Below are 25,810 nucleotides of genomic sequence, written 5' to 3'. Positions count from 1 at the left end.
AAAGGCGGGCCCGCGCCGCCGCCCACGCTCGCTCCCGCCGTCGGACTCTGGGCCGCGGCCGCGCGTGACCGGCGCCGCGCGCGAGCGCCATGAGCGCGCGCCCGGGCCAGTGACCGGCTCTGGGATGGACTGTGGCTCGGTCGCAGGCGAGAGGCCAAAGCGCCCGCCGGGCCGCCGGCGGCTCCTGTGCTTCCTGCCCGCCGGCCGCTACGGAAGCCCGGGCGGCCGCGGGGCCTCGGCGCGCCGCGCTCTCTCCGCGCTCCCGGTCGGCCTGGGGGCGCTGCGCCCCCGCGCCCCGGCGGTCCGCCGCGGCGCGTCACGTGCCTCCCCGCTGCTCCTCCTCCTGCTCGTGCCCTCCCCGCGGGTGGCTGCGGCCGCCCCGCGCCGGCCGCCGCGGGACTGGGAGCGCCCCCGCCCCGGGCCCGCCGCCCCGCCGGCCGGGCGCAGCGGCGCGTGGAGGTGCCAGCCGGGCCTCGTCCCGGGCGTCGCCGGCGCCCTTCACCTGTGCCACGGCCCGGCGGCCGCCCTCGCTTTCTGCAGGAGAGGTGAGGACCGCGCGGGGAGAAGGGGGTCGCCCCGGCGGACCCGGCGGCGGGGCTGGCGGGGCTGGCGGGGGCGTGGCCGCGCAGAGGGCAGGCCGGGCGACCCGCGGGGCGAGTCCGCCGAGGTCAACTGCGTCCAGCTGGGCGAGTCAGCCGAGGTCAGCGCGTCTTCCGGGCGCCGGGGGCGAAGGTGTGGGCCCGCCTTCGGGGCCGCGGTGGCCGGGCTTCGCCAGCCTGTCAGAGACGAGCTCCTGCCGATCCCAGGCGCAAGCGTCCCGGCGCCAAAACCTAACGGTGGCGGGGCGGGGCGGGGCGGCGCGGCGGTGCACGCCCGCGTTGAGTGTCTGCAGCTGGGCGCCAGCTGCCGCGCCTGTTGGCAGCGCGGGCGGAGGGGTGACAGAGGGGCGGGCAGGACGCCTGCAGATTTGAGGCGCGAAGCTCTGGAAAGTGCAGGGAGTGTAATTACAATTTGATTGCAAACTCTTAACGCATTCATTCATTCATTCATGGAGCACTGGCGCCTACCCTGTGCCTGGCACTTTGCTAGGTGTGTGGGGTATATTGACCAGCAAGATCATTTCCTCTGGACCTGAATTCTAGCAGAGGAAACGCAGTAAATGTGTGTGTGTATGTGTAATTTATGTATATATAATTTATATATGCATATGTACTCTTTACATATCCATAGTTTGAATAAATGCTATAGGAGAAAATACAGGGGGTAAAGGTTGAGAAGTGGAGTGGGCCTCCACTTGTGAATTTAAATAGTGATCAGAATAGGTTTCACTGAGAAGGTAGCGTTTAACTCAGTATAGTCAAGTCACGCATTCCCTGAGGACAGGTGCTTACTGAGAAATGTGTCATTAGGCGATTTCTTCTTTGGCGAACCTCATAGAATGTACTTACACAAACCTGGATGGTATAGTCTACCTAGGCTGTGTGGTGTATCTATAGCCCGTTGCTCCTAGGCTGCAAACCTGCACGGCATGTTACTGTGCTGAATACTGTAGGCAGTTGTAACACAATGAGAAGTATTTGTGTATCTAACACATTGACTGCCGCACTAGAAAAAAGATTTTCTTCTTTGGGGCCATGGTTGTTTAATTATGAAAATAGAATAAAAACTTCGAAAACAAAATATTCCTTTCTAATTTAATGAAAAACAAAATTTATTGACTTCTATTCATTTAATCCACGTTTTTAGAATTAATTTGTCAATATTAATTGTAACAATAAGAACATCAACAAGTAAGATTTTCCCTAACCAACTGCAGGATTTTGCTTCATGAGGCCCTGGGCTCAAAACTATCCTGAGTTAAATACAACTCAGTGGCAGTTAATGTGCTAAACATAAATAAACATAGAACAGATATGGTAAAAGTTCATATTTATAAGCTTAGGAGAGCACCGTTGTGTATGCTGTCTGGCCAGTTTGTTTGGTGACCGAGATATTCAGTACAACTACTTAAGGAAGTTATGAATATGAAATTTTTATTTGGCTTCCTCATCTGTCTAAGGCAAACTTTGGGCCTCTATTGTAATTGTGGGTTTTTAATATCCTTTTGATATGCTGGAGGTCCCCTAAAAGGTGAATTACATATTACATGTTAACATAGCTCAGTTTACTTGTTTCCTGACTGCCAGTGGGAATTCAGGGAATTTGCTGCGTCCTCAGGTATTGCCCTTTGACAGGAAGCAAGATAGCATTTCTTTCCCACAGCAGGGGTTGGAGTGGAAAGTGTCCAGCCCTTTTCTCCACTTTTCAGAAGGCAATATTTCTTTGAAATAAACTTGCTATTTCTGGTTCCAGTCATTTTGAAAACATCTGTAGTGTCCAAATTGGCATTAGCTCTTGCTTATGAAAGTAATCATGGATTTGTTTTGTTTTGTATATGTGTGTGTGTGGGTAGGGGTACAGAGGTGGTTTATGTTTTAAATCAGTGGTCCCCAAGCTTTTTGGCATGAGGGACCAGTTTTATGGGAGACGGTTTTTCCACAGATTTGGAGGGTGATGTTTTCGGGATGATCCAAGCACATTACATTTATGACATTTGCAGCCGCTCCCCAGCACTAGGGTCACCACCTCCTCAGCTCCACCTCAGATCATCACGCATTAGATACTTATAAGAAGCGTGCAACCTAGATCCCTGGCATGCGCAGATCATAGTAGAGTTCATGTTCCTATGAGAATCTAATGCCATGGCTGACCTGACAGGAGGCAGAGCTCAGGCAGTGATGAGCTATGGGGAGTGGCTGCAAATACAAATGAAGCTTTTCTCACTCCCTGCCACTCACCTCCTGTCGTGCAGCCTGGTTCCTAACAGACCCTAGACCAGTACCAGTCCACAGCCCAGGACTTGGGGACCACAGTTTTAAATCACATAAATGGTTATTTTGTTGCTAGAAACAAGGAATTTGGGACCAAAATAACCCTGACACTCTTTACAAGCCATTCCAGGCTCAAATGGTTTCAAGCCCCCTGACCCATGGGACAGTCCAGCAGGGTTCTAAGATGGGTTAGGTGGTCTTAGAGGACTCCTTGAAAAATGCTTTCACTCATTCATTCACTCACCACTGTTTCTTGAGCTGTCTGTTCTGTGTTGGGCAGACATGCTGGGTCTCTTCTTATGCAGGCCAGTTTTGGTTCCAGAACTGGGAATAAATGGTGAAAAAAGAGGTACCAGATTTAAGTGAGCTCATTAATGTGAAAAGGAAAGAACTAAGGTGAAGAGGAGAGAGGAGTTGATATCAAATTTTTCTTCTAGGCAGTCTCATAATCTAGATCTTAGAAGTCATTACAATTTAATTTTTTAAAACAATTATTCCTAGCCTGCTGCTGTATGCCAGGTCCTCTACTAGATTCTAAACATAAAAATGAATAAGGCTGGCTTCTGTTGGGCAGTTTGGAAAAATAGGTGATACAGATGAGGAAATAATGTAATAAGTGCTAAGACTGAGCTGAGAACACAGGTAAGGGAGCAGTAAAGATTGTTCCCTTACATGGGTGGAAGTAACTGAGAGAACCATAAAGTATAATGAAATGCCATGCCTGGAATATAATGTATACTTAGGAAATTATCAACTAATTGAGGGATAAAAAAGAAGGTTTACAATTTCACAATTGGGAAGGATACCGAGCCATGCTTAAGACATGCAAGTGCAAGAAATAGAATAGCTTAGGTGGCTAGAAAGAAAGCTCAAAGGATAACGTGGCTAAAATAGCAAGAGCTTTATATGCCTGGTCAAGGACGTTATACTATAGGCCAGTGTTCTTTGAATCTAAGGGCCCATGTTTGCCATCAAACACGTATACACACAAACCCACAAGTCATTACATTTTATATTTTGTCAGTCTGCAAACAGTGCTTGATAAAATATGGATTATTGCATCTCTTGCATTTGTCTTAATGCTTACAATGACCACAACTACCTTCTTCCCAAGCTTCAAGCAGGTTGGGAATGAGTGCTGTGGACTGTATTGAAGCATCAGAGTCCAGTCCATATCACATTATGGCTTACTTGCAATTTTCTTTTCAAGTGTTTAGGGGGCAGGCACTATGGCTTGAGCCTGTAATCCTAGCACTTTGGGAGGCCGAGGTGGGAGGATCACTTAAGGCCAGGAGTTTGAGAACAACCTGAGCAACATAGTGAGACCTGGTCTCTACAAAAAAAACACAGAAAAATTAGCCGGTCATCATGGAGTGCTTGTGGTCCCAGCTCCCTGGGAGACTGAGGCAGGAGGATCACTTGAGCTCAAGAGCTTGAGGATGCAGTGAGCTATGATGTCACCACTGCACTCTAGCCCCAACCACAGAGTGAGACATGTCTCAATAAATAAATAAATAAAAGTGTTTGGGGTGAAGGATTGAGAGTGGTAGCTGATTAGCTGAAACATCTTTCTGGTCATTCAGGAGGCCTGCTGAGAAAACCTTTGATCTTTGAGTTAATCGATGGCTCTTCTCTCTCCTACCACTCTTCTCCAACACGTGACCTCAGACTGGTGCCAGTTCATGGCAAATTCAGAAAAGTAACGGCAAATATGTAACAAGATGTTCACATAGCTAAGTTTATTAAATTTGAATGAAGTTTCTTTAGATTGTCCAACCTTTTTATTTTCCTCTTTGGTAGCAAAATGTCTTTAATATGATGGTAATATGAAATCGTAAATAGTTAGGTTTAAATGTCCTTTCTTGATAAAACTAAAAATTGGCAACCCAAATACTGTTCCAGTTTTTAAAAAAACTGTTTTAGTAGTTCATGAAATCCAAAAGGTAGGCATACCATATATACTGTACTGCCTCACTCGAATGACTGCCTTGAAACAAGAATTTTACAGAATGGGTTGAATCTGTGGTAAATGCACAAAAATTCATAGAAAAGTTAATGTAAAGATTGTTAGAACACATGTCTCTAAAGGTAGGCTTTTGCAAAGCCTTCACAAGAAAAGAATACTGTAGGCCAGGCATCCTCAAACTATGGCCCACAGGCCACATGCAGGTGTTTTTGCCCGTTTGTTTTTTTACTTCAAAATAAGATATGTGCAGTGTACATAGGAATTTGTTCATAGTTTTTTTAAAACTATAGTCCAGCCCTCCAACGGTCTGAGGGACAGTGAACTGGCCCCCTGTTTAAAAAGTTTGAGGACCCCTGCGTAGGCTAATATCTCAACAGAATATTAGCAAACCAAATTCAGCAACATATAAAAAATATTATGTACCACGACAAAGTGGAATTTATCCCAGGAATGTCAAGTTCATTTAACATCTGAAAATCAATTCATGTAATATACCATATTAATAGAAGAAAGATCAAAACCCGCATGATCATCTCAACAAATTCAGAGCATCTGTCAAAATTCAACACCCCTTCATGATTTAAAAAAAAACAAACTTCAAAGTAGAAATAGAAGAGAACTTAACCTGATAAAGAGCATCTGTGAAAACCCACAGCTAATTTCATATTTAGTGGAGATAGATTGGATCATTTCCCCCTAACATCAGGAATAAGAAAAGAATGTCTGCTCTTGCTATTCTATCCAACATTGTATTGGAAGTCCTAGCCAAAGTGGTTAGGCAAGAAAATGAGATAAAAATCATCCAGATTAGAAAGGAAGAAACAAAACTGTCATTCTCAGGTGATTTGACCTGTATGTAGAAAATCTTAAAAAATCCCAGAGATAAACCCTCACACTTAGAGTATGTTGGTTTTCAACAAAGGTGACAAGACAATTCAGTGGAGAAGATGGTACATTTGGACATACACATGTAAATGAAGCTGAACCCACTGCCACATACCATATACAAAAAATGAACTAAAGATGGATCAAAGACCTAAATGTAAGAGCTAACACTGTAAAACTCTTAGAAGAAAACATAGGTATAAATCTTCGTGTACTTGAATTAGCCAGTGGTTTCTTACATATGATATCAAAAGAATGAGCAACAAAAAAACAGATCCGTTGGACTTCATCAAAATTAAACTTTTGTGTTTCAAAGGACACTATCAAAAAGAGAAAAGACCAGAGAACAGGAGAAAATATTTCAAATTCTAATCCGATAAGGAACTTGTATCTAGAATAGGTAAAGAACTCTTACAGCTCAGTAAAAAAAGACAGCCCAGTTAAAAATGGGCAAAAGGACTTTGTGCTACTGTATCAGAATACCACAGGTTTGTAATTTATAAAGGAATTTATTTCTTACAGTTCTGGAGGCTGGAAGATCCAAGATCAAGGGACCTGTATCTAGCCAAAGAATTCTTACTGCATTATCCCATGGCAGAAGGAGAAAGGAAAGGGGGGGGGGCAGTGAACTCATTCTTTTATCAGAAATCTCACTCCCCTGATAACTAATGCACTAGCAAGAGAACAGCATGAATCCTTTCCCCAGGGCACAGCCCTCATGACCTAATCACCTCTTAAAGGTCCCACCTCTCAACACTGTTGCATTGGGGATTTTCTAACACATGGATTTTGGGGGACACATCCAAACCATAGCAGACTTGAATAGAGATTTCTCCAAAGAAGGTACACAAATTGCCAATAAGCCCATGAAAGGATGCTCAAAATCATTAGGCAGCAAGGAAATGCTAATCAAAACCACGATGAGATACCACTTCACACACACTCAGATGATTACAATTTTTTAAAAGCCCAGATAATCACAAGTGTTGACATGGATATGGAGAAATTGGAACCCTAATACACTGCTAATGGGAATGTGAAATGGTGTAGCTGCTTTGGAAAACAGTCTGGCGGTTCCTGAAACAATTAAACATAGGATTACCACGTGATCCAGCAATCTCATTCCTACGTATATATTCAAGAGAATTGAAAACATTAGTGTTGTATGAAAGGAGAGAAGGTTAGCATGCCCCTTGATAACAATAGAAGAGGCTCTCAGGCCTGCACAACAATTAAAAAATAAAAAAAAAAATTGTGTCTACTCAATTATTCATGATAGCTAAGCAATAGAAACAACCCAACCGTACTTCAATGATAAATAGTTAAACAAAATTTGGTATAGCTATACAATGGAGTATTATTCAGAAATATAAAGAAATAAAGTTCTGACGCAGCTACAACATGGATGACCCTTAAAAACATTATGCTAAGTGACAGAAACCAATCACAAAAAATCACATACTGTATAATTCCATATATATGAAATCTTCAGAGTAGGCAAACAGTAGAGACAGAAAATAGATTAGTGATTGCCTTGGGTGTGGGTGAGGGGATTGGGGTACGGCTGGGGGAATTGGAAGATGACAGCTGATGGGTACAGTTTGTTTTGGGGGGTGATGGAAAATGTCCTAAGTTTGATTGTGGAATGGTTGTACAACTCTAAACATACCAAAAACAAACGAATTGTACAATATGTGAATTCTGTCTGAATGAAGCTGTTACAAAATGCCACATAGGCTTTTGGGGTTTGCCTTATTTCCTCATGGTGCCAAGTTGCTTTGGTTTAGCATTGTCTGTTTTGAACTCTTCTTTCCATCCCAGAGCTAAGCTTGTCTGCTGGGTACCTGCAGCTGGAGCGCAAAAGGAGAGACTTCACCTCTTCTGGGAGTAGGAAGCTCTACTTTGACACCCATGCCTTAGTGTGCTTACTTGAAGAAAATGGTAATCCTCTCTCATTGGTCACTCAGTACCTTAGAAAACACTATAAACTATGACTTCTCTTATGGTTTCATTTGATTTCTCATGTTTCTTTGACTTTTAAGGCAATCTTTTAGTCAGTCTCCATTTTTTAAGCCCTCATTATTTAAGGATATTTTTGCTTATGATTGCAATGGAGACTTATCTTACACTCTGTCCAAGTGAAGTATATTTTTATAACATCACCATGGTAGTATAGTGTTATAGATAAAAAATTAGACACAAGGCTGGACACAGTGGCTTATGCCTATAATCCTAGCACTCTGGGAGGCCAAGGCGGGTGGATCACTCGAGATCTGGAGTTCAGGACCAGCCTGAGCAAGAGCGAGATCCCGTCTCTACTAAAAACAGAAAGAAATTAGCTGGACAACTAAAAATATATAGAAAAAATTAGCCGGGCATGGTGGCGCATGCCTGTAGTCCCAGCTACTTGGGAGGCTGAGGCAGGAGGATTGCTTGAGCCCAGGAGTGTGAGGTTGCTGTGAGCTAGGCTGACGCCACGGCACTCTAGCCTGGGCAACAGAGTGAGACTCTGTCTCAAAAAAAAAAAAAAAAAAAAAAAATTTTAGACATAAATCACCAAAGCTAAGGAATAATTCCTATGACAGCTGTGTCTGAAGCATAGAAGTGATAGTTTTATTGCTGTGCATCTTGTGTGCTTTTTAAAATCTTGTGAAATTGAAATGTTGCTCAGTGGCAATTCTTGATAATTTCAATTTACTGTGTTCTTTTTCTTTTTAATAATCAGGCTAACATTCTCCCTTATCGTGTTGAGTTAATTAATGTAAAAGATTGCTCTGGTAAATGTGGCATTCATTCAGAGTGCACTTAGAATGTAGGGAACATTCTCATACATAATCATATTTAGACAAATACACCAATTATAATTCTCTATTCTGTGACAGATTCTCAATATCAGAATTTCAAATTAGTGTAGATTATGCTTTTGAAATAAATGTACCTATGTTTTTATTTCATTGTGTGTTTGTCCAGTTGTACATATTCATATCAGAAAAGCTGTCCTCTGTAGGTGTGCCTTGTATGCCTAAGACAAAGTGATGGAAAGAATTATTCAGTGCTTTTGTAGGGGGTTAGAGCTCTGGGTTCAAGCCTAACTCGGCCAACTTCTAGTCGTGTAGCTTAGGAAAAACCCTTTCCCTTTCTCAGTTTCTATTTGCTCATCTGTAGCATGGGTATAATAAGAATTCCAAAGATCCTTTTGAATGTTAAATGAAATGTGCATGAGTGCACTTTGGAAAAACTGTCAAATGCTGTGTAATAATTTTCTTGTCAAACCTGAAAAACTAGGCTTTTTTCACAAAAACTTCTTTCAGTTCAGAGTTTAAAAGAGAAAAGTAGAAGTGAGGTGGGAGGCACGTAACGTTATCTTGATAAGCAGAAGTCTGCCAATTTTTCTTGATTTCAAAACTTGACCCATGGCCGGGCGTGGTGGCTCACGACGCCTGTAATCCTAGCACTCTGGGAGGCCAAGGCGGGCAGATCATTTGAGCTCAGGGGTTCGAGACCAGCCTGAGCAAGAGCCAGACGCCGTCTCTACTAAAAATAGAAAGAAATTAATCGGCCTACTAAAGATATATAGAAAAAATTAGTCAGGCATAGTGGTACATGCCTGTAGTCCCGGGTACTTAGGAGGCTGAGGCAGAAGGATCACTTGAGCCCAGGAGTTTGAGGTTGCTGTGAGCTAGGCTGACGCCCCGGCACTGTAGCCCAGGCAACAGAGTCCGACTCTTTCTCAAAAAAAACAAAAAAACTTGACCCATGGATGATTGCATCCTTCAAGACCCGGGATATGAGGACCACATCACAGTAACTGGGGAGGAGCTACTCACCCTGGTGTGGATGAACCATGGGTATCTGAGATGACCAGCTTAGCATGAGGCCAGGAAGGACTGTCCACCATTTCTTTACCCAGAGCTCTGTCTCTTGATCAATAAAACTTCCTACATCTCTGTAATTTCACTAACACTGGCTTATCCAATTCTCTCATTTCTATAAAAAATTAATTGGTGTTTCATAACTCAGTAGGGCTTCAGGCTTAATGCCTGCTTTTTCTTATTTCTCCTCTCACAGGTGGTTTTAAGTTCTCTTTCAGTCTCTATTTTTCTTCTCATATTTGCCAAACCTAATTTATGTTTAACCATGAACTCTTCTTAGTAAGGTTTTAAATTTGTAAAAGATGTGTATTTTCAAAAAATGAGGAAGGCAGAAAAAAAAGAAAACAGAAAAACTCAGAGCCCCAATACCCCAGAGCTAAACAATGTTAAAATGTTGGTGGGTGACTTTTTGGGTGTTTTTTTCTAGATGTGCATGGTACACATGTTGAAAAATTAAAGCATTTTTAATGAAGTGATGGGAGTACGTCTTTGGAGGTTATTTTCTTCTTCTTTAAATCTTTGGGTTTTTGTTAATTATAGTCCCATGCTTCATCTCATCCAAACAAATTGTATTAATTTTACTTTATTAAAAAAACACACGATTAATTACAAGAATCGATAGATTCTTCTGAAGTTCTTACAGATGGAAGCATTTATAGAATCACTTTCGAAGCACTCAGTTTTAGGCATTGTATTAGAATTTCATATGTGAAATACAAGTTACTAACCAAAGTTATTAAAAACAATAACATTGCTGAGTTGAATCTCTGACTTCAATTCACCATCATTTATTGAGTGTCAAAGTTCATATTTTTTCCAGTTTGTCCCCACCACACTAATTACTGAAGAGAATTGTGGAGGAAAGATGAAAGAACTTATTTTGTCTTTTAACATTAAATTAGTTAACTAACAGATTACTATTTATATAGTCAGTGATTTGACTGATTTATGCTAGATATAAAATAATTGAGCTCTCCTATTTAAGTAAATCATTTTTAAATAACATATGCATTTTAAAATTAAATAAATATGATCCACTATAGAAAATGTATACAACAAAGAGAAGTATAAAGAAGAAAATAAAAATTATTGTGAATCTTTGTTAAATTACAAAAACAATAATTTCATCTATAATTTTGATTCTTTTTTTTTTTTTTTTCACTTAACGTTGAATTGCAGACATTCCCTTTGTCATTAAGCATTCTCTGAAAATATGCTTTTTGATAGCTGGGCCCAACCAGCTCATTTTATATGGGGAAGCAGGTTCAGATGTCTCATACTTGCTCAAAGTGACAGACACATCATGGCCTGTGGCTCTAGTCTCCTCACCCTCCTCCTACCACACTGTGCTTTCCCTTGTATCTGCATTCAGACACTCACGTGAATGTATAGGTTTGCTGTGGAGTTTTGGAGTTCTTCCGAGTATATTTGATTTTGTTTGTATGCTTGCTTAGGGTTTACTACTCAACAAGCAGAAATCATTGTATCTGCATTGGTCAAGATCATGGAGGCCAACATGGATATCGTCTACAAAGACATGGTCACCAAGATGCAGCAGGTTAGCTTTGTCTGTTGGTTTAGCAAATTAGAAGTCTAAAGGTGGTGGGAGATTGCTTGTAGTAATGTATTAATGTAATTTTTTGGATAATATTTGTTTGAAAAGTTAATAGTAATTTTAACCACAGTTGAGAGGCAAAAAATTACTGTGGCATAAAAAATTTTTATTCAAAGCTATTTAGTCAACTATTGTAGAATCATTATGCTTAAAAGCTCACTATGCTTGAAAATGGACCATTCCAGTCAAACATCTTTTAAAAAATGGAGATGTGGCCAGAATTATAGTATTAATATTAGAGCATCATGTTTTTGAGTCCTCAGACTGCCACCCTTTTATTAATAACTATGGTTCACTTGATCACGACACCAGAGGTGTGTTTTTATTCTTTTCCTTTTCTCATTTAGGAAGAGAGGATGATCTTACTGAACCTTTCCCCTTGTCTGTATCCCTCTAGTTTATCCGTAAGATGATGCAAGGTAGAGATGATAGGAGGAAGGCTTCCCGGGATAGACTAGATTATATGTTTTGTTTTTTCTTTCCTAGGAGATCACTCTTCAGCAAATAATGTCTCAGATTGCTAATGTGAAAAAGGATATGATTATTTTGGAGAAGAGTGAATTTTCAGCCCTCAGAGCAGAAAATGAGGTAAAACTACAGAGCTACTCAAACTTATAAAATTTGTTCTAATTAGCCTTTGAGATACAATACACACACACACAAAAGAGCTCATGTCAGTGTACATCTTGGCATTTTTTTCACTAAGTGTACCCATCTGGTCAGATCAGGAAATAGAATGCTGCCAATGCCCCAGAAGACCTGCTCATAACCCTGTCCTCTGTCGCCTCCCACAGAGGAAGTCCTGTCCTAGCTGATAGCCTGTTGACTGGTTTTGCCTGTTCTAGAACTTTATTTGATGGATTCATGCAGTGTGTCTTGTAGCAATAGATGATTTTTTTTACATTGTTTATAGTATTATATGAGTATACAATATCATTCTACTGTGTTATACATTAGGAATATTTCCAATTTTTAGTTTCTATGAACAAGTTCTGCTGCAAAAAACCCATTTCATTTAATTGAGGCATATGGGATCAGAATTTAAATAAGTACAGTCTACATATGCATCTTCCTTTTTTTTTTTTTGGTTCTAAGTCCCATAAGGGAAGGCCATTTATTGCCTGTTGATCTTAGCCTCATCAGAAACCTTCTAGCAAAAAGGTAATATTTGAAACTTTCCAAGTTGTGTTTGAAATCAGTTATTTTGAGAGCAAAATTAGTTAAAAAAAAATCAAAGGAAGCAGTCAAAAAAGCAGGGTCATTCCTCAGTGACCCTGCAGATGTGTATGTTAAAAACAATTGTGTTACTAATTTTATGTAATCTTCAAGATGAATTAAAACTGATTTCAAGATACAGACATGTATTATACTACCGCTGTTCAATTAATACTGTGTTCTGAATGTAGTCAGGTTGTATTGAATGAGGAAAGAACTTGAACTTGTGCATAAATAGATGTTGTAATATTAGTTGATTACCAAGTTCTGTATTGTTCTTTTAACTTTCTAAACATATTCTTGTTTTTTTAATGTGTTTTTAGAAAATAAAACTCGAACTACATCAATTAAAACAACAAGTAATGGTAAGGTTCTCTTTCCTGTTTGCTGACTTGTTTGTAATTATATAAACTTATTAATAAATATAATATCAGAAATATATTGTTTTTAAAAACTTAATTATATGTGAAATGTTTGTGTATGCCTCAAAAGTACACATTGGAAGATTTAGCCAAGAAGCCAATGAATGAATGACTAATGTCTGTAACTAAATTCATTAAGAAAATTATGTTTTAGGTGTGATTAAGTAATTTTTAAATCAAAATTTTTCTGAAGTAGTCACATGGAAGGAACCCTTAGATTCTCTTAGGAGGCTGAGGCGGGAGGATTGCTTGAGGTCAGGAGTTCAGGATCAGCCTGAGCAAGAGCAAGACCCTGTCTCTGTTTAAAAAGTTAAAAAAAAAAGAAAGAAAAAGACCATCTTTAGGGAAGTAATGTGATTTTTAAATGCTTACTATGCCAGCTGTTTTTTTAGTAGAAAGTACATTGATTTTAATGAAGAAAAGATTTTTGATGAGTATCAGAGAAAAAAAGACTTTATTGAAACTAGAATTTGATATTTTGGTTTGAGTTCATCTTTGTTTTCCACAGTTGTCTGGAACAGCTTTATTCATAACTTCCACAAAGAGATTATATGGGACTCTTGAGGTTAAAAGCAACAATAACCTACTCTAGACTGGTTTAAGTGTAAAAAGGGATTATTTGTATATGTAAGTGGGAAGTCCTAAGACAAGGCTGACTGCAGGCGTGGCTTGACCAGAGAGGTCTCCTGTGGTTAGGCCTTTCCTGGATGCCTTTGGCCAAGCCCCTCCCTGGCTAGCTCCTTAGAGCAGAGGCGGGGACCCCTGGCTTCAAGGCTGCATTTCTTACTTTGGGTTTCTCTCTCTCTCTCTCTGTTGTTTGCCTTCCTACTAGGATGAAGTGATCAAAGTCCGAACAGATACCAAGTTAGACTTCAATCTAGAAAAGAGCAGAGTAAAAGAATTGGTATGTTCCTTTTTTAAAAATAGATGATGTATTAATTTCTTTTCAGGATGGAATGCTCCATTAAGTTGAAGTTTATATACAAGTCACAGCTATTGTTAAATATTTACCTGTTTATGAGTGTTAGTTTTTTCTTTGATTATATTTTTGGGTTAGGGCATAAATTTGATACTTTCAAAAGTAACATTAAAATCTTGGTCAAATTGAATTTGAATTTTTTGTTTGTTTCTGAAACTGGATTATAGGATTAGATATTATTTAATGCATAGACATTAAGAAAAGAAATTATACTCAATCTTGATCTATTTAATACTGACTTAAATCTCCACAGGCCCTAATCTTTCAAAAGTTAAGTTGATTATCTCAGACTTGAATAATATGAAATTATTAATATTAATATGAAATTCAAGATTGAAACATATTTAAGTCGGGTGTAATTGCTCACACCTATAACTGTAACACTCTGGGAGGCTGAGGCGGGAGGATTACTTGAGGTCAGGAGTTGCAGACCAGCCTCAGCAAGAGTGAGACTCTGTCTCTACTAAAAATAGAAAGAAATTAGCTGAACAACTAAAAATAAAATAAATTAGCTGAGTGTGGTGGCACACACCTGTAGTCCCAGCTACTCAGAGGCTAAATCAGGATTGCTTGAGCCCAGGAGTTTGAGGTTGCTGTGAGCTTTGATTATGCCATGGCACTCTATCTAGCCTGAGCAACAGAGCGAGACTCTGTCTCAAAAAAATAAATAAATAAATAAATAAAAATTATACGTGTGTGTGTGTGTGTGTCTTTTAAATGCAATGAGAAGTTGAATGTTTTAATAAAAATATGTGTTGGGTTGCCTCTAATGATTTTTAACCTTGTGTGGATGTTTCTCTGTCTTCTTGCTCAGACCTTATTCAGATTTGGTGACATTAGCTAGATACCTTTTTTATTCTTAATGAGAAATAGGGCAGATAGAGCATTTTGACTAACGCAAAACTGAATACACAAAGAAAATAAGTACTTGCAACTGTTTATTGTTTTCTCATTTTTCACAATTTTTTTTCAGTTAAAATATGCTATAATGATAAATAAGGGTAATAAACTCAAACAAGTAACTTAATTGTGTTTTGGAACTGCCACTGGATTTCAAGAGTTAAGTTGAGCTTTGTTATACACAAATAATAATTATGGCCATGTCACCCCTCTTTCTAGTCTTATAACACTTTTCAACAAGTGTTGAAAAAGATTAAATCACCTAGTAGTACTAAAATATTTAATGACCACAAGCATATTACTTATGGTTGGTTACCTTTTGCCTTATAAGTTGTGTACTTAGGAAAAACTCTGAATTCACCTGATTTAGGAAGATGACTGCCTATAGCTAACCAAGCTGGGAAGAAATACATTTAGGAGATTGGAAAATATAGGACATGAACATAGTGAGTTTATGTGATTTGCTAACCACTGAATTTATGTGATTTACTAACATGGCTGAGGAGCTGTTCTTGGTAAGCCTAAATGTGGATTACTCTGAAGCACAGAGTGATAGTATATTACACCGCTAGTGTATATGTATTAATAACATGCATTGATGAAGATAAGTTATTTGACACTTTCATTCTCTTGGTAAAGTTATAATAAAATTAAAAATTAAATTATCTCTGGTGATATTTACAGCCAATTTCAAAAGAAGTATGGCTGCCAGGCATGATGGCTCATGCCTGTAATCCTAGCACTCTGTGAGGCTGAGGTGGAAGGATCGCTTGAGGTCAGGAGTTTGAGATCAGCCTCAGCAAGAGTGAGACCCCATGTCTACTAAAAATAGAAAAAAATTAGCCGGGCATGGTGGTGCAAGCCTGTAGTCCCAGCTACTGGGAGGCTGAGGCAGGAGGATCACTTGAGCCCAGGAGTTTGAGGTTGCTGTGAGCTAGGCTGATGCCATGGCACTCTAGCCTGGGCAACAGAGGGAGACTCTGTCTAAAAAAAAAAAAAAGAGTATGGCATGTAAACTGTTTTGTATTGTAGGGAGATGGAGCCGCATAGATGTTATTTTAAAAATCACAGCAATGTCAAGATTCAGGCTTATTTCTCTTGGGGCTGAGTCAATGTCAAGGTAATAAAGACAAGAGTTTAAAGGTGTGGAAAATCCAGTTCCGTGCCGCCCTCTAGTGGTCATCTGTTGCGTAGTGCTCCCCTGGTCTGAAACCCTGACTTTTTTAAAGAGCATTGTTCTTTAGTTTTGTGACTAGACCTTAGTTTGGGCTTCTGGTGGTTTTTTTGTTTTTGTTTTTCTTTATTTATTTCTAAGAAATTTTGTTTTTATACTTTATCCCCACGTTAGTACCAGGAGAACATTTTATAGCTAGAAAGTATCTAGATACTTTCATTAACTTTTTCTCCTATTGCAGTGTTAACTTAGGTTGTAAAATTCTTCATTTAAATTGCAGGTTGGTCTGATGGGAGTGGGTTATCAGAACTTATTAACATTAGTGTCACTAAATTTGGTATACAACCCCCATACTGCCAAATTTGGCTAAATAAATAAATTGCAGATTGGCATTTGCTCAATTAAATCCTAATGCCCAGCTGGGCACAGAGGCTCACATCTGTAGTCCCAGCACTTTGGGGAGACCAAGTCAGGAGCATCACTTGAGGCCAGGAGTATGAGACAAGCCTGGGCAACATAACAAGACCCTGTCTCCACAAAAAATAAAAAATTAGTCGGGCATCGTGGTGTATACACCTGTAGTCCTAGCTACTGGGGAGGCTGAGGAAGATTGCTGGAGCCTAGGAGTTGGAGGTTGCAGTGAGCTGTGATCATGCCACTGCACTCCAGCCTGGGCTACAGAGTGAGAGCCTGTCTCTAAAAATACATACATGCATATATATCCTAATGCACACTACTAAAGAGATGTATCTGATTTTCATCTTAGTGCCAACAAAACTGCACTAAATCTTTTCACAGCCATTAATAGCCAAGGCAAAATATTTTAATTCTGGCTAGAATCATTTCCTTTAGTAACACTGGATTATGACTATGCCCAAGTAGTTTTTTTTTTTAATTATTATTAAAACCAACATGATGACTTAGTGTATTTTTTGTATTTATGTATTTAGTTGTGTTTTATAATCATAACACAATGTCTTTGTCACAGAATAATATGCCTTGCAGCTATTTTTCCCCAACTTTATATCTTTCTTTTCTTTTGTCTAAGCCTCAAGTAGTGACCTGTTTTGCTTGTAGTTATGATAGGAGAGCTCCTATATTGAGTTGGATCACCACCATTTTTAACTCTTTGAAAGCTAAAAAAGCATCTGACTCAGTATTCTTCTAAATTGACCCCAGAGAATGTTATCGTATTATAATAATGGGAGTAACCTAGGTACATCCAACACAGCGAAGAGATAAACAGCAGAGAGGTAACAGATGACAGAAAGCAAACCAGATATTGGAGGAGTAGGTGAGTATAAATAAGAAACGTCAAATAACAGACATAAAGAAAGAGGTAGGTAGGCTATTCCATCCCATAGGTGATTTTCTGGTGTTACGTATTCTAGGATTTACTAAGACCAGAATATTTAAGGCTCCAGAGAAGGAGAAGAGAGAGCATAGATCAGGATCTGACCCATGTTACATGTTTGTTTCAGTATTCAATGAATGAAAGGAAGCTGCTGGAATTAAGAACAGAAATAATGGCATTGGTAAGAAATGCGACTTTGGCTTTTCTTTGTTATTTTATTCATTTTTGCTTCATCCCATGTATAGTTATTTGTAATGATGCATTAAAGGAAGGTATATGCAGGGTTAGTGTCATGGGATTTTTCTTAATTGTGCTAAAGTGTACACAGCATAAAAATTACCGTCTTAACTGTTTTTAAGCATATAGTTCAGTGCATTTGCATTTTTTGGCAACCATCACTACTATCCATCACAGAACTCTTTCAGTTTTGCAAAATTGAAACTCTGCATTTCTTAAACACTAACTCCCGGTTTCCTGTACCCCTGGCCCCTGGCAAACCACTATTCTACTTTCTATATATATGATTTCTACTATTGTAGATACTGCATATCAGTAGAGTCATACAGCGTTTGTCTTTTTGTGGCTGGCTTCTTTCACTTAGCATAACGTCTTCAAGGTTCATCCATGTTATTGCAAATGACAAGATTTCCTTTCTTTTTAAGGCCGAATACTCTATTGTGTGTATATACCAGATTTTATTTAGTCATCTGTCAGTGGGCGCTTGGGTTGCTTCCATCTTTTGGCTTTTGTGACTAATGCTGCTATGAACATGGGTGTGCAAGTATCTGCTGTGGTCCCTGCTCCAAGAAGTGGAGTGTCATAGGATTTTGCCCTTAGCAATATACTTGCTTATCTTAATGAAAAATAATGAAAGATAATTTGTTACGTTAGTGAACGGCAATAAAAGATTTAAAATTTCTTAATGAAAGTTTATTTTTCTCAGTGAACATTTTATTTAAAAATTTTAAATCTCAGTAATTGAAGAATAGTAAGAAATGGAAATGTCTTATTATAGTTTTAATTTATGGCATGCATTACTTCTTTTCCATACTGTATTAGCTGGGACTTCTGAAACTCACAAGAGGCTTCCATGAGAGAATTTTGGAATACTGAGATATTCCTCTGGAATACTTTTCTACTCATCCAGGCTTTCATTTCCTCATTCTTTGCCTGAATTGGAAGCCATAGGGAACTACTTAGTTGCTTAGGAGTTTTAGTGAAAGCATTCCCAGTGCTTTTATGCATTAATACAATTATATAACCCCTTTATGATCCAAACTTATTGCCTTTTAGAGATTAATTATGTATCTCCTTTTACTACTGTATTGTATTTGGAGAAGGACACAAATTAGTCCTTGGTAGCCAAGCCTCATATTAATGAAATACTTGCTGTTTGAACTGTGAGAGAAGAAAGCTTTTTTAAAATGTGACAAGAAATAGTTATTATGACAAGCACTGCTGCTTTTAGATTACCTAAGGCTCCATTCATTTCTTGAGAGCATTTTTGAGTTTACCGTATACCTTTCACTAAGACGGGTTTAGAATGATGAGACATAGTCGTTGGCATTGAGAACAGACTGGCTTTATAATGCTCTATCGTTTATAGAGCACCATATAGCTTAGAAAAGCTTTTTCACATAAATCATCACATTAGATTCTCTAAATAGCCTGTGTTAAGGCGAGGCCACTGGTATTTTTTTTTTTTTTCCTTTTTTCATAAAGAAGGAAACTGAGGCCTAGAGAGGTTTCGGATAGCATGAGGATAGTAGAACTAAGACTGAGGCCCAGGCCTCCTTAGTCTTACCCACTTAGGAGGGTAACTAAGGTAGACCTACTTAGTTTTCCTGTGGCTGCATCCTGCCGGGAGGTTCTTGAGGGGAGAGCAGAGGGCATGGCACCCACGCTAGTCTAATGCTGTGACTCTGTTTTAAAAGCATGCCCAGCAGGATCGGGCCCTCACCCAAACAGACAGGAAGATAGAAACTGAGGTTGCCGGCCTCAAAACCATGCTCGAGTCGCACAAGCTCGATAATATTAAATACTTAGCAGGTAAGCTGCTTTATATGTAAGTATTTAAAACAATCGGAAAAGAAAATCAAATTTATAAAATAATTCAAAGACAGATACTGCATTTCATTGATTCTAACGCTTTTTTTCATCTTTTAACGTCTCTGAAATTGGAATACATCTTATAGTTCCCTGTAGATGGTGTATCATACTTTAATTGGCTTTTTTCTTTTTTAGTAGTAAATAAAATAAGAATGTAACTTTATAATTGATAGGATGTAAAATTTTATAAGATACTGTAATTGAAGTATAGTTATTTGGGACTCGAGTGAAATTCAAGCTAGAATATTTTATGGATAAAATGGAAGATGTTAGAGTTCTGATCTTCATCCTTGAATTGGCGACACTCCTTGTAAAGAGTTATTTTTGCTTTTGCAAAATAACTTCATTCCCTTTTTTTGAGCCAAAAGAGGGAATGAAGATTCATGTACCCTCTCCCTGCCAAATTAGCCATTATTTCAAGTTAGATTGAATATTTTGGATTAATCAAATACTGTAAAGTTACAGCAGTACTTAAACAGTGAAATTTTGCTCTTTACTTTAAAATATATGTCCCTGGATGGTACATATACTTTGTGACCATAGAATTTTTGTGATTCTAAACTTTTATTGAAAAGTTTTCTTGAGTATTGGGTACATTTGTCCTTTGAAGGTGATGATTTCAAGGTGTGGGGGTTTGTTTCTTTCGTAGGCTGGCGTTTCGTGGAATGTGGTATATCAGTGAGCAATCTCAGTTTTTAGGTTTTCTTTATTTTCTGGGTGGATAGGTGCATGAGTGTCTGTGTGTGTTCTTAATAAAGAGATGTTCCCTCAAGTAACTGTTAAGAGAACTAATAATACTCTCAATTGTTTCTTTCTTGCAGGTTCTATATTTACGTGCCTAACAGTAGCTCTGGGATTTTATCGCCTGTGGATATAATAAAGCATCTATTTAAAGAGATTTCTATTGTTTTGCCTTAAGAATACCAGATTATTGTCCCTTTTCTCTTCTTTCAAATTTTAACCCTGATTTTGACAATGCATATTATTTTTATGCAAATTATGGACATGCACTTCCTAAAGAAGTCAGGAATTCCATGGTCTTTCCTTTCATCGTTTCTCCTTCTGACCTTATAACTGAGTGCTGGTGGACAGTGCATTGAAGCCTCCCCTCAACTGGACAGTGAACCTGGTCTAACCTGTGGTGCATACCAGCAGCAAACATTTGTACCGTTCTCTACCCTTTCAAATCTTTTGACACGTAGAGGATTTGGGGTTTCCATGTAAAGGGCACAATGGTTTTAATAAGTGCTGAAGAATCACTGAAACTAAACCAAGAGCACCAGATTCTCTTTACCCAGTGTGACCCAGTTCTTAACTTCAGTTAGTGCCTGTATCGTTTCCACTGTAGTTGGTTTTGTCAGTAAGACAGATGTACTTCCACACCTAAAGGAAGTCTTTTTTTTCTTTGATTTCCATTGTCTTCCTAAGTTACTCTTATGGTTATTTTTAATGTGCCTTCCAGCTAGAAAATTTTCCTGCCCACTGAAGCAACGCAATTATATTGGGGTCTGTCTTTTACCCATAGAATGCTAGATTTACCCTCATTGCTCCCTCTTTTCTATCTTCCTGTCCCTCATGATTTGGGGACTATAATAATACTCCACTTGTGGCAGTACCTACCTAGAAAACTTGCTGATTCTCAGCATGGAACCCTACTTTAGTGTGGGACAGAGTCTGCTGCCTTCTAGCCCTCACCTGCTTTTTATACAAGGAGGGCACTCAGCTTTCCTTCTGTAGGATATCTAGATAGATTTTTAGATCGTGTGTATACTTTTTATAAATGAAACTAATGCCATTAATGAATATGCCTTTGTGTATGATCAGCTCAAATTATAGGCTTTCAGAATTAGAGAACTGTCATGCCAGGCAACATCCTAATCCAGAATGATTTATTTTGTTGTTGAAGACATTCTCATACCTACATTACACCTATATTTAAAACAAATCTTAGATACAATGGGTTATTTTGGAGAAGCACATTCTCATCTTATTTAAGTAACTGGCATGCTAGGCATGGTAGTTCATGCCCGTAATCCCAGCACTTTAGGAGGTTTTGGGAGGATTGCTTGAAGCCAGGAGTTCAAGATCAGCCTGGGCAACATAGCAAGACCCCATCTTTAAAAATTAAAAATAGCTGGGTGTGGTGGCTCATGCCTGTAGTACCAGCTACTCAGGAGGCTGAGACAGGAGGATGACTTGAGCCCAGGAGTTCGAGGTTGCAGTGAGCTATGATTAGGCCACAGCACTCCAGCCTGGGTAACAGAATGAATCTCTGTAAATAAATAGATAAATAACACATGTGGGCAGGCAAAAATAAGCATTTTAGAAATAGCAACATTGATAGAAACTTTTCTGTCTTCTCATAAACATGCACACAGTCTAAGACAGTGGCCAATACCACATGAAGATCTCTTGATCAGATTGGGAGAATAAATTACCCATTGTCACTCTTCCAGCCACATTGGTAAAAATAAAATTACCTTTTGTCCTTTGAAAGTCATTTCTAAATTTTGGAAAGTGTAAGTTATTGCCTTTTTAGAAAACTTTTGCATTAGTGATAGTTTCAAAGTGAAATATCAGTCTTTTTCAAGTAGATCAAAAATTGTTTTAACTGCTTAATGAAATATTTTATTGATATATTCTCCCCTTTCAGAGAATAGCCCCCAGAATGCACATCTAGCAGTTAACTTAGGTATGGAGGCCAGGTGCGGTGGCTCATGCCTGTAATCCTAGCACTCTGGGAGGCTGAGGCACGAGGATCGTTTGAGCTCAGGAGTTCCAGACCAGCCTGAGCAAGAGTGAGACCCTGTCTCTACTAAAAAATAAAAGTTAGCCAGACAACTAAAAATATATAGAAAAGATTAGCTGGGCATGGTGGCGCATGTCGGTAGTCCCAGCTACTTGGAAGGCTGAAGCAGGAGGATCGCTTGAGCCCAGGAGTTTGAGGTTGCTGTGAGCTAGGCTGATGCCACGGCTCTCTAGCCTAGGCAACAGGGTGAGACTGTCTCAGACCCCCGCCCCCCCAAAAAAAACTTAGACATGGAAAGTCTAAGTGAATGACATCTCATTAAGGCCACGCTTGGAGCTGTCAGTGTAACGTTGGCTAGTCAGAGCTTAGAGAAAGGGAAGGGAGCCCAGATACCCTTATCAGGCCACACCTCCAAAATAAAGACTCCCCAAGAGGAAAAATATCTGCATGCAATTATGTTTCAAAGTAAATGCTAACCTCGTATAGGTTAAAAACAGTAAAGTGCCCTTATATTCTGATGAAGTATTTTTTAAGTAACATACAGTGGGGCGACATTCTTCTGCTAAAAGTATTCCCACATGTCATCCCTCCTGATGATAATGGGTGCAACATTCTGTCCCTAGTCCAGGCCTTTGATTTTGCTGTAGAGTTCGTTGCAGTACAGAACAGCTTTTTTTGGCCTTGGGAACAATGAACTCCTTTTGATGGTGTGAGCATGCCATGACTAGACACAGGGTTAAGACTTCCTGCACTACCCTGGCTTGTAAGGATTCAGATCGCCTTACGAAATTGAGCATTAGCTCTGGGAAGGGGAAAGATGCCTGACAAAACTTACGGCAGCAACCTACATCTAGCACGTGGGGAAATTAGCCACAGCTGGATCCTGAACACACGCCCCTCTAAGCACGGGGGAGGGAATGTCCAGTGCCTGAAGCAGAGCCTCAGTGGACAGAACATCTGTATTTCCTTCCCATGCACAAATCACTCTTCATTCTTGGAGGGCTTCTCTGCGTCCCTGCTTCATTCTCTTCCTCCCTTGCACTTTATCTTTCTTGCAAGAGCCTAAACTCCAATTCCACTCCTCTCCTGCTCCATTAATAAGCAAAACCTGTTTGTGTGTACAGTTCTTTACTGGAAACACGAGTTTTGATTTCTGTTTTTTTGTGTTTTTTTTTTTTTTTTTTTTGATGCAGATTATCAGTATGTCTGTATTGGTTTTGTTCTCTCAGCTGGTTTTCTAGCTTAGTGTCTTCCAAAACTAACTCTGAATGTACTCATTTTTTCCCTTGAGCATGCCAAGCACCTCAGTTGAAAGGCTTGACTCAAACCAGAAGTCTTGCTGGAATCTGTATCTGAACACTTGAAAAACAGAAATCCTGAGTGGCTGCAAACATGTCTCTGTGTGCCTGGGTCGTCTCTGTCTCAGATTCCATGCTGCGTTTCCCTTTGTAGCCGTATGTAGTGACATAATCTTCCCTCTTGTTTCTAGTCTCCTTCCCAGCCTCTCTGTCCACTAACCATGTCAATGTTGGCCAGCATTTCTCCTCCCTACCCTGGGATGCTATGTTCTAAGAATTTTGCATCATTCTGAGCAGATATGTAAACAGTACTATAGAACTGGTGTCTAGAAAACTTTATCACATTTGTTGTGCCCTTTTTGGCACTAAAGCAAAAACATGTTAACCAGAAATAATTTATTCTTTATGTATATAAAATGTTTAAGAATGTTTAGCCATTTATTGGAATGTTATTTGGAAAATATTTATCTTTCTACAGATTTACACTTATATTCCTGTGATTATAATCCAAATCATTTCTTAACTCTTTGATTACCTAAACAAATATTCAATTACATTTTATTATCTAATAGAATGGGTATAATATGTTTATCTAAAAATATTTAATTCTATGTGACTAATATGCTTTTCTAATTCAAACTGAACATGAAAAACTAGAATAACTTCTGCCTGGAACAACTTTTTCAGTCGTTAATTTCATCCAATTGTATAATGATAACACTTGTGAATTACAAGTAAGTCTAATACTTGAAAATTTGGATAGACATAGAAAATCAATTTGTGACTATTTGATTTACAAAATAAATTTTTGTCATTCGAAAGAATTCCTTTGGCATGCGTGTGTAAAATAACTACATATTTAAGGAGAAATTAGGTTCAGACACAAGTTTTTATTAATAGTTATGATTCAGGTTGCAAGTGATGGAAATCCAAATCAGACTAGCTTGAGCAAAAAAGAATTTCCTTTTATAGCTTATATAACCAAAGTCCAGAAAGGGCAAGACTCAGATGCCATCGTCTGAATTCACCTCTCTGTACCTCTTCCCTGTGCTTTTCCTCTAGAGGACATGGTCCTCCCAGACCCACTGCCACAAGCACAGGGAGCCTGTCCGTCTGCAGCAGACACCCAGCACGGCCCCCCAGCTCAGTGGTCGGAGAGCTCTACGTTGACAAAGCTTGGGAAGGAAGTTTAATATCTAAAGCGAACAGCTGGGGTAGCAGCCACTAGAAGGGTCCTGAGCGGGTTGCACTCGTCACCTTCCCTGAGGGCCTGTTGAGCAAATTTCCCACCCTGAAAAATTGAGGTCTTCTTGAGTCACCCTGTGCAGACTGATCTTCAGTGTAATAAAAGTCTGCTCGAGAGGAAAGCCAAGGAACACCTTGGAGAAGTGGGGGAGTGAAATAGAAAGGTAGCCTGGAAATGAATTTCAGGTACATTTCATTTTCTCCAACCAGAAATCTTGTACCAAAGTGAGAGGATCAAATAAACTAGACTTGAGGTCGAGCAGCAAAGTTTCTAAAGGCGAACAGCAGATGAGGTAGGCAAAGGCCCTAAAATGATTTGCAGACAACCTTCAGTTTCAACAATGGAAGCGTGTCAGACTTTAGTCATCCATCCACGTCTACCCTGGGTCCCCATTTCACATCAGTGGTGTATGCATGGACTACAAACCTTTTCTTTGCCTTGGGTCTTTGGTTTCTTTAAAAATAAGAAAACTGTTTTAAAGAAAGGCATTTTCCTAGAAACAGCTTTCTCTCTGGCATCGCACGGCAGAGTTTCATCAGTCCCGTTGCTTGGTCACAGCTCCGCCTTAATCCTGCAGTTTCCATAGGAGGTTCCTGCCAAAGAGCCAGAGGATAGTGGGCTGTGGGACACTGGAGAGGGACTGCGGTGGCCACAGTCAACCGCCAAGGTCTAAGCATTGGCGTCCTCAGCTTAAGTAGAGATCAGTAGATGTATATACAGATATCTTTTACAGATCACAAATATACAGGCCAGACGCGGTGGCTCTCGCCTGTAATCCTAGCACTCTGGGAGGCCGAGGCAGGAGAATTCCTTGAACTCAGGAGTTTGAGAGCAGCCTGATCAAGAGCGAGACCCCCTGTCTCTACAAAAAATAGAAAAATTAACTGGGCATGGTGGCGCATGCCTGTAGTCCCAGCTACTCAGGAGTCTGAGGCAGGAGGATCCCTTGAGCCCAGGAGTGTGAGGTTGCTGTGAGCTATAATGATGCCACTGTACTGTAGCCTGGGTGACAGAGCAAGACTCTGTCTCACAAAAAAAAAATATGTAGATAACTATATTTAGGCTGACACTTTGAGAAAGAATAGTTAAAATATGTAGACATTTTATAAAGTCCTAACTTGGCCTCTCAGTTTAAACTAATTCTTTTTATTTATTT

At 39.6% G+C, this 25,810-nt stretch overlaps 1 protein-coding gene and 1 pseudogene across 2 annotated transcripts; both read left to right on the top strand.

The window, feature by feature from the left end:
• MCUR1 (mitochondrial calcium uniporter regulator 1) lies at positions 1 to 24,232 on the top strand. 2 transcript variants are annotated; one of them, XM_012753478.3, is made up of 9 exons: positions 3 to 545; positions 7,543 to 7,662; positions 11,048 to 11,151; positions 11,695 to 11,796; positions 12,747 to 12,788; positions 13,678 to 13,749; positions 17,380 to 17,433; positions 19,187 to 19,301; positions 20,183 to 24,232. In XM_012753478.3, exons 1-9 carry the CDS (start codon positions 125 to 127, stop codon positions 20,236 to 20,238), a joined length of 1,086 nt encoding a protein of 361 aa, XP_012608932.3. In that variant the 5' UTR covers positions 3 to 124; the 3' UTR covers positions 20,239 to 24,232. The 2 variants fall into 2 exon arrangements, with proteins under 2 accessions (XP_075866599.1, XP_012608932.3); XM_076010484.1 differs by lacking the exon at positions 19,187 to 19,301 and having other exon boundaries at positions 1 to 545.
• Positions 6,880 to 6,994, top strand: LOC142876820 (uncharacterized; annotated as a pseudogene).
• Positions 24,233 to 25,810: the final 1,578 nt, after the last annotated feature.

This window comes from Microcebus murinus, chromosome 15 (genome assembly GCF_040939455.1).
Source record: "Microcebus murinus isolate Inina chromosome 15, M.murinus_Inina_mat1.0, whole genome shotgun sequence".
Taxonomy (NCBI): Eukaryota; Metazoa; Chordata; class Mammalia; order Primates; family Cheirogaleidae; genus Microcebus; species Microcebus murinus.
Note: the sequence above shows the minus strand (reverse complement) of the source record. Positions and strands in the feature narration are given on the sequence as shown.

Coding starts and splice junctions, on each gene's coding strand:
- MCUR1 (XM_012753478.3), top strand. CDS start 125: ATGGACTGTGGCTCGGTCGCAGGCGAGAGGCCAAAGCGCCCGCCGGGC. Junction 11,152..11,694: donor TGGTCACCAAGATGCAGCAG/GTTAGCTTTGTC, acceptor TTTCTTTCCTAG/GAGATCACTCTTCAGCAAAT. Junction 12,789..13,677: donor AATTAAAACAACAAGTAATG/GTAAGGTTCTCT, acceptor CCTTCCTACTAG/GATGAAGTGATCAAAGTCCG.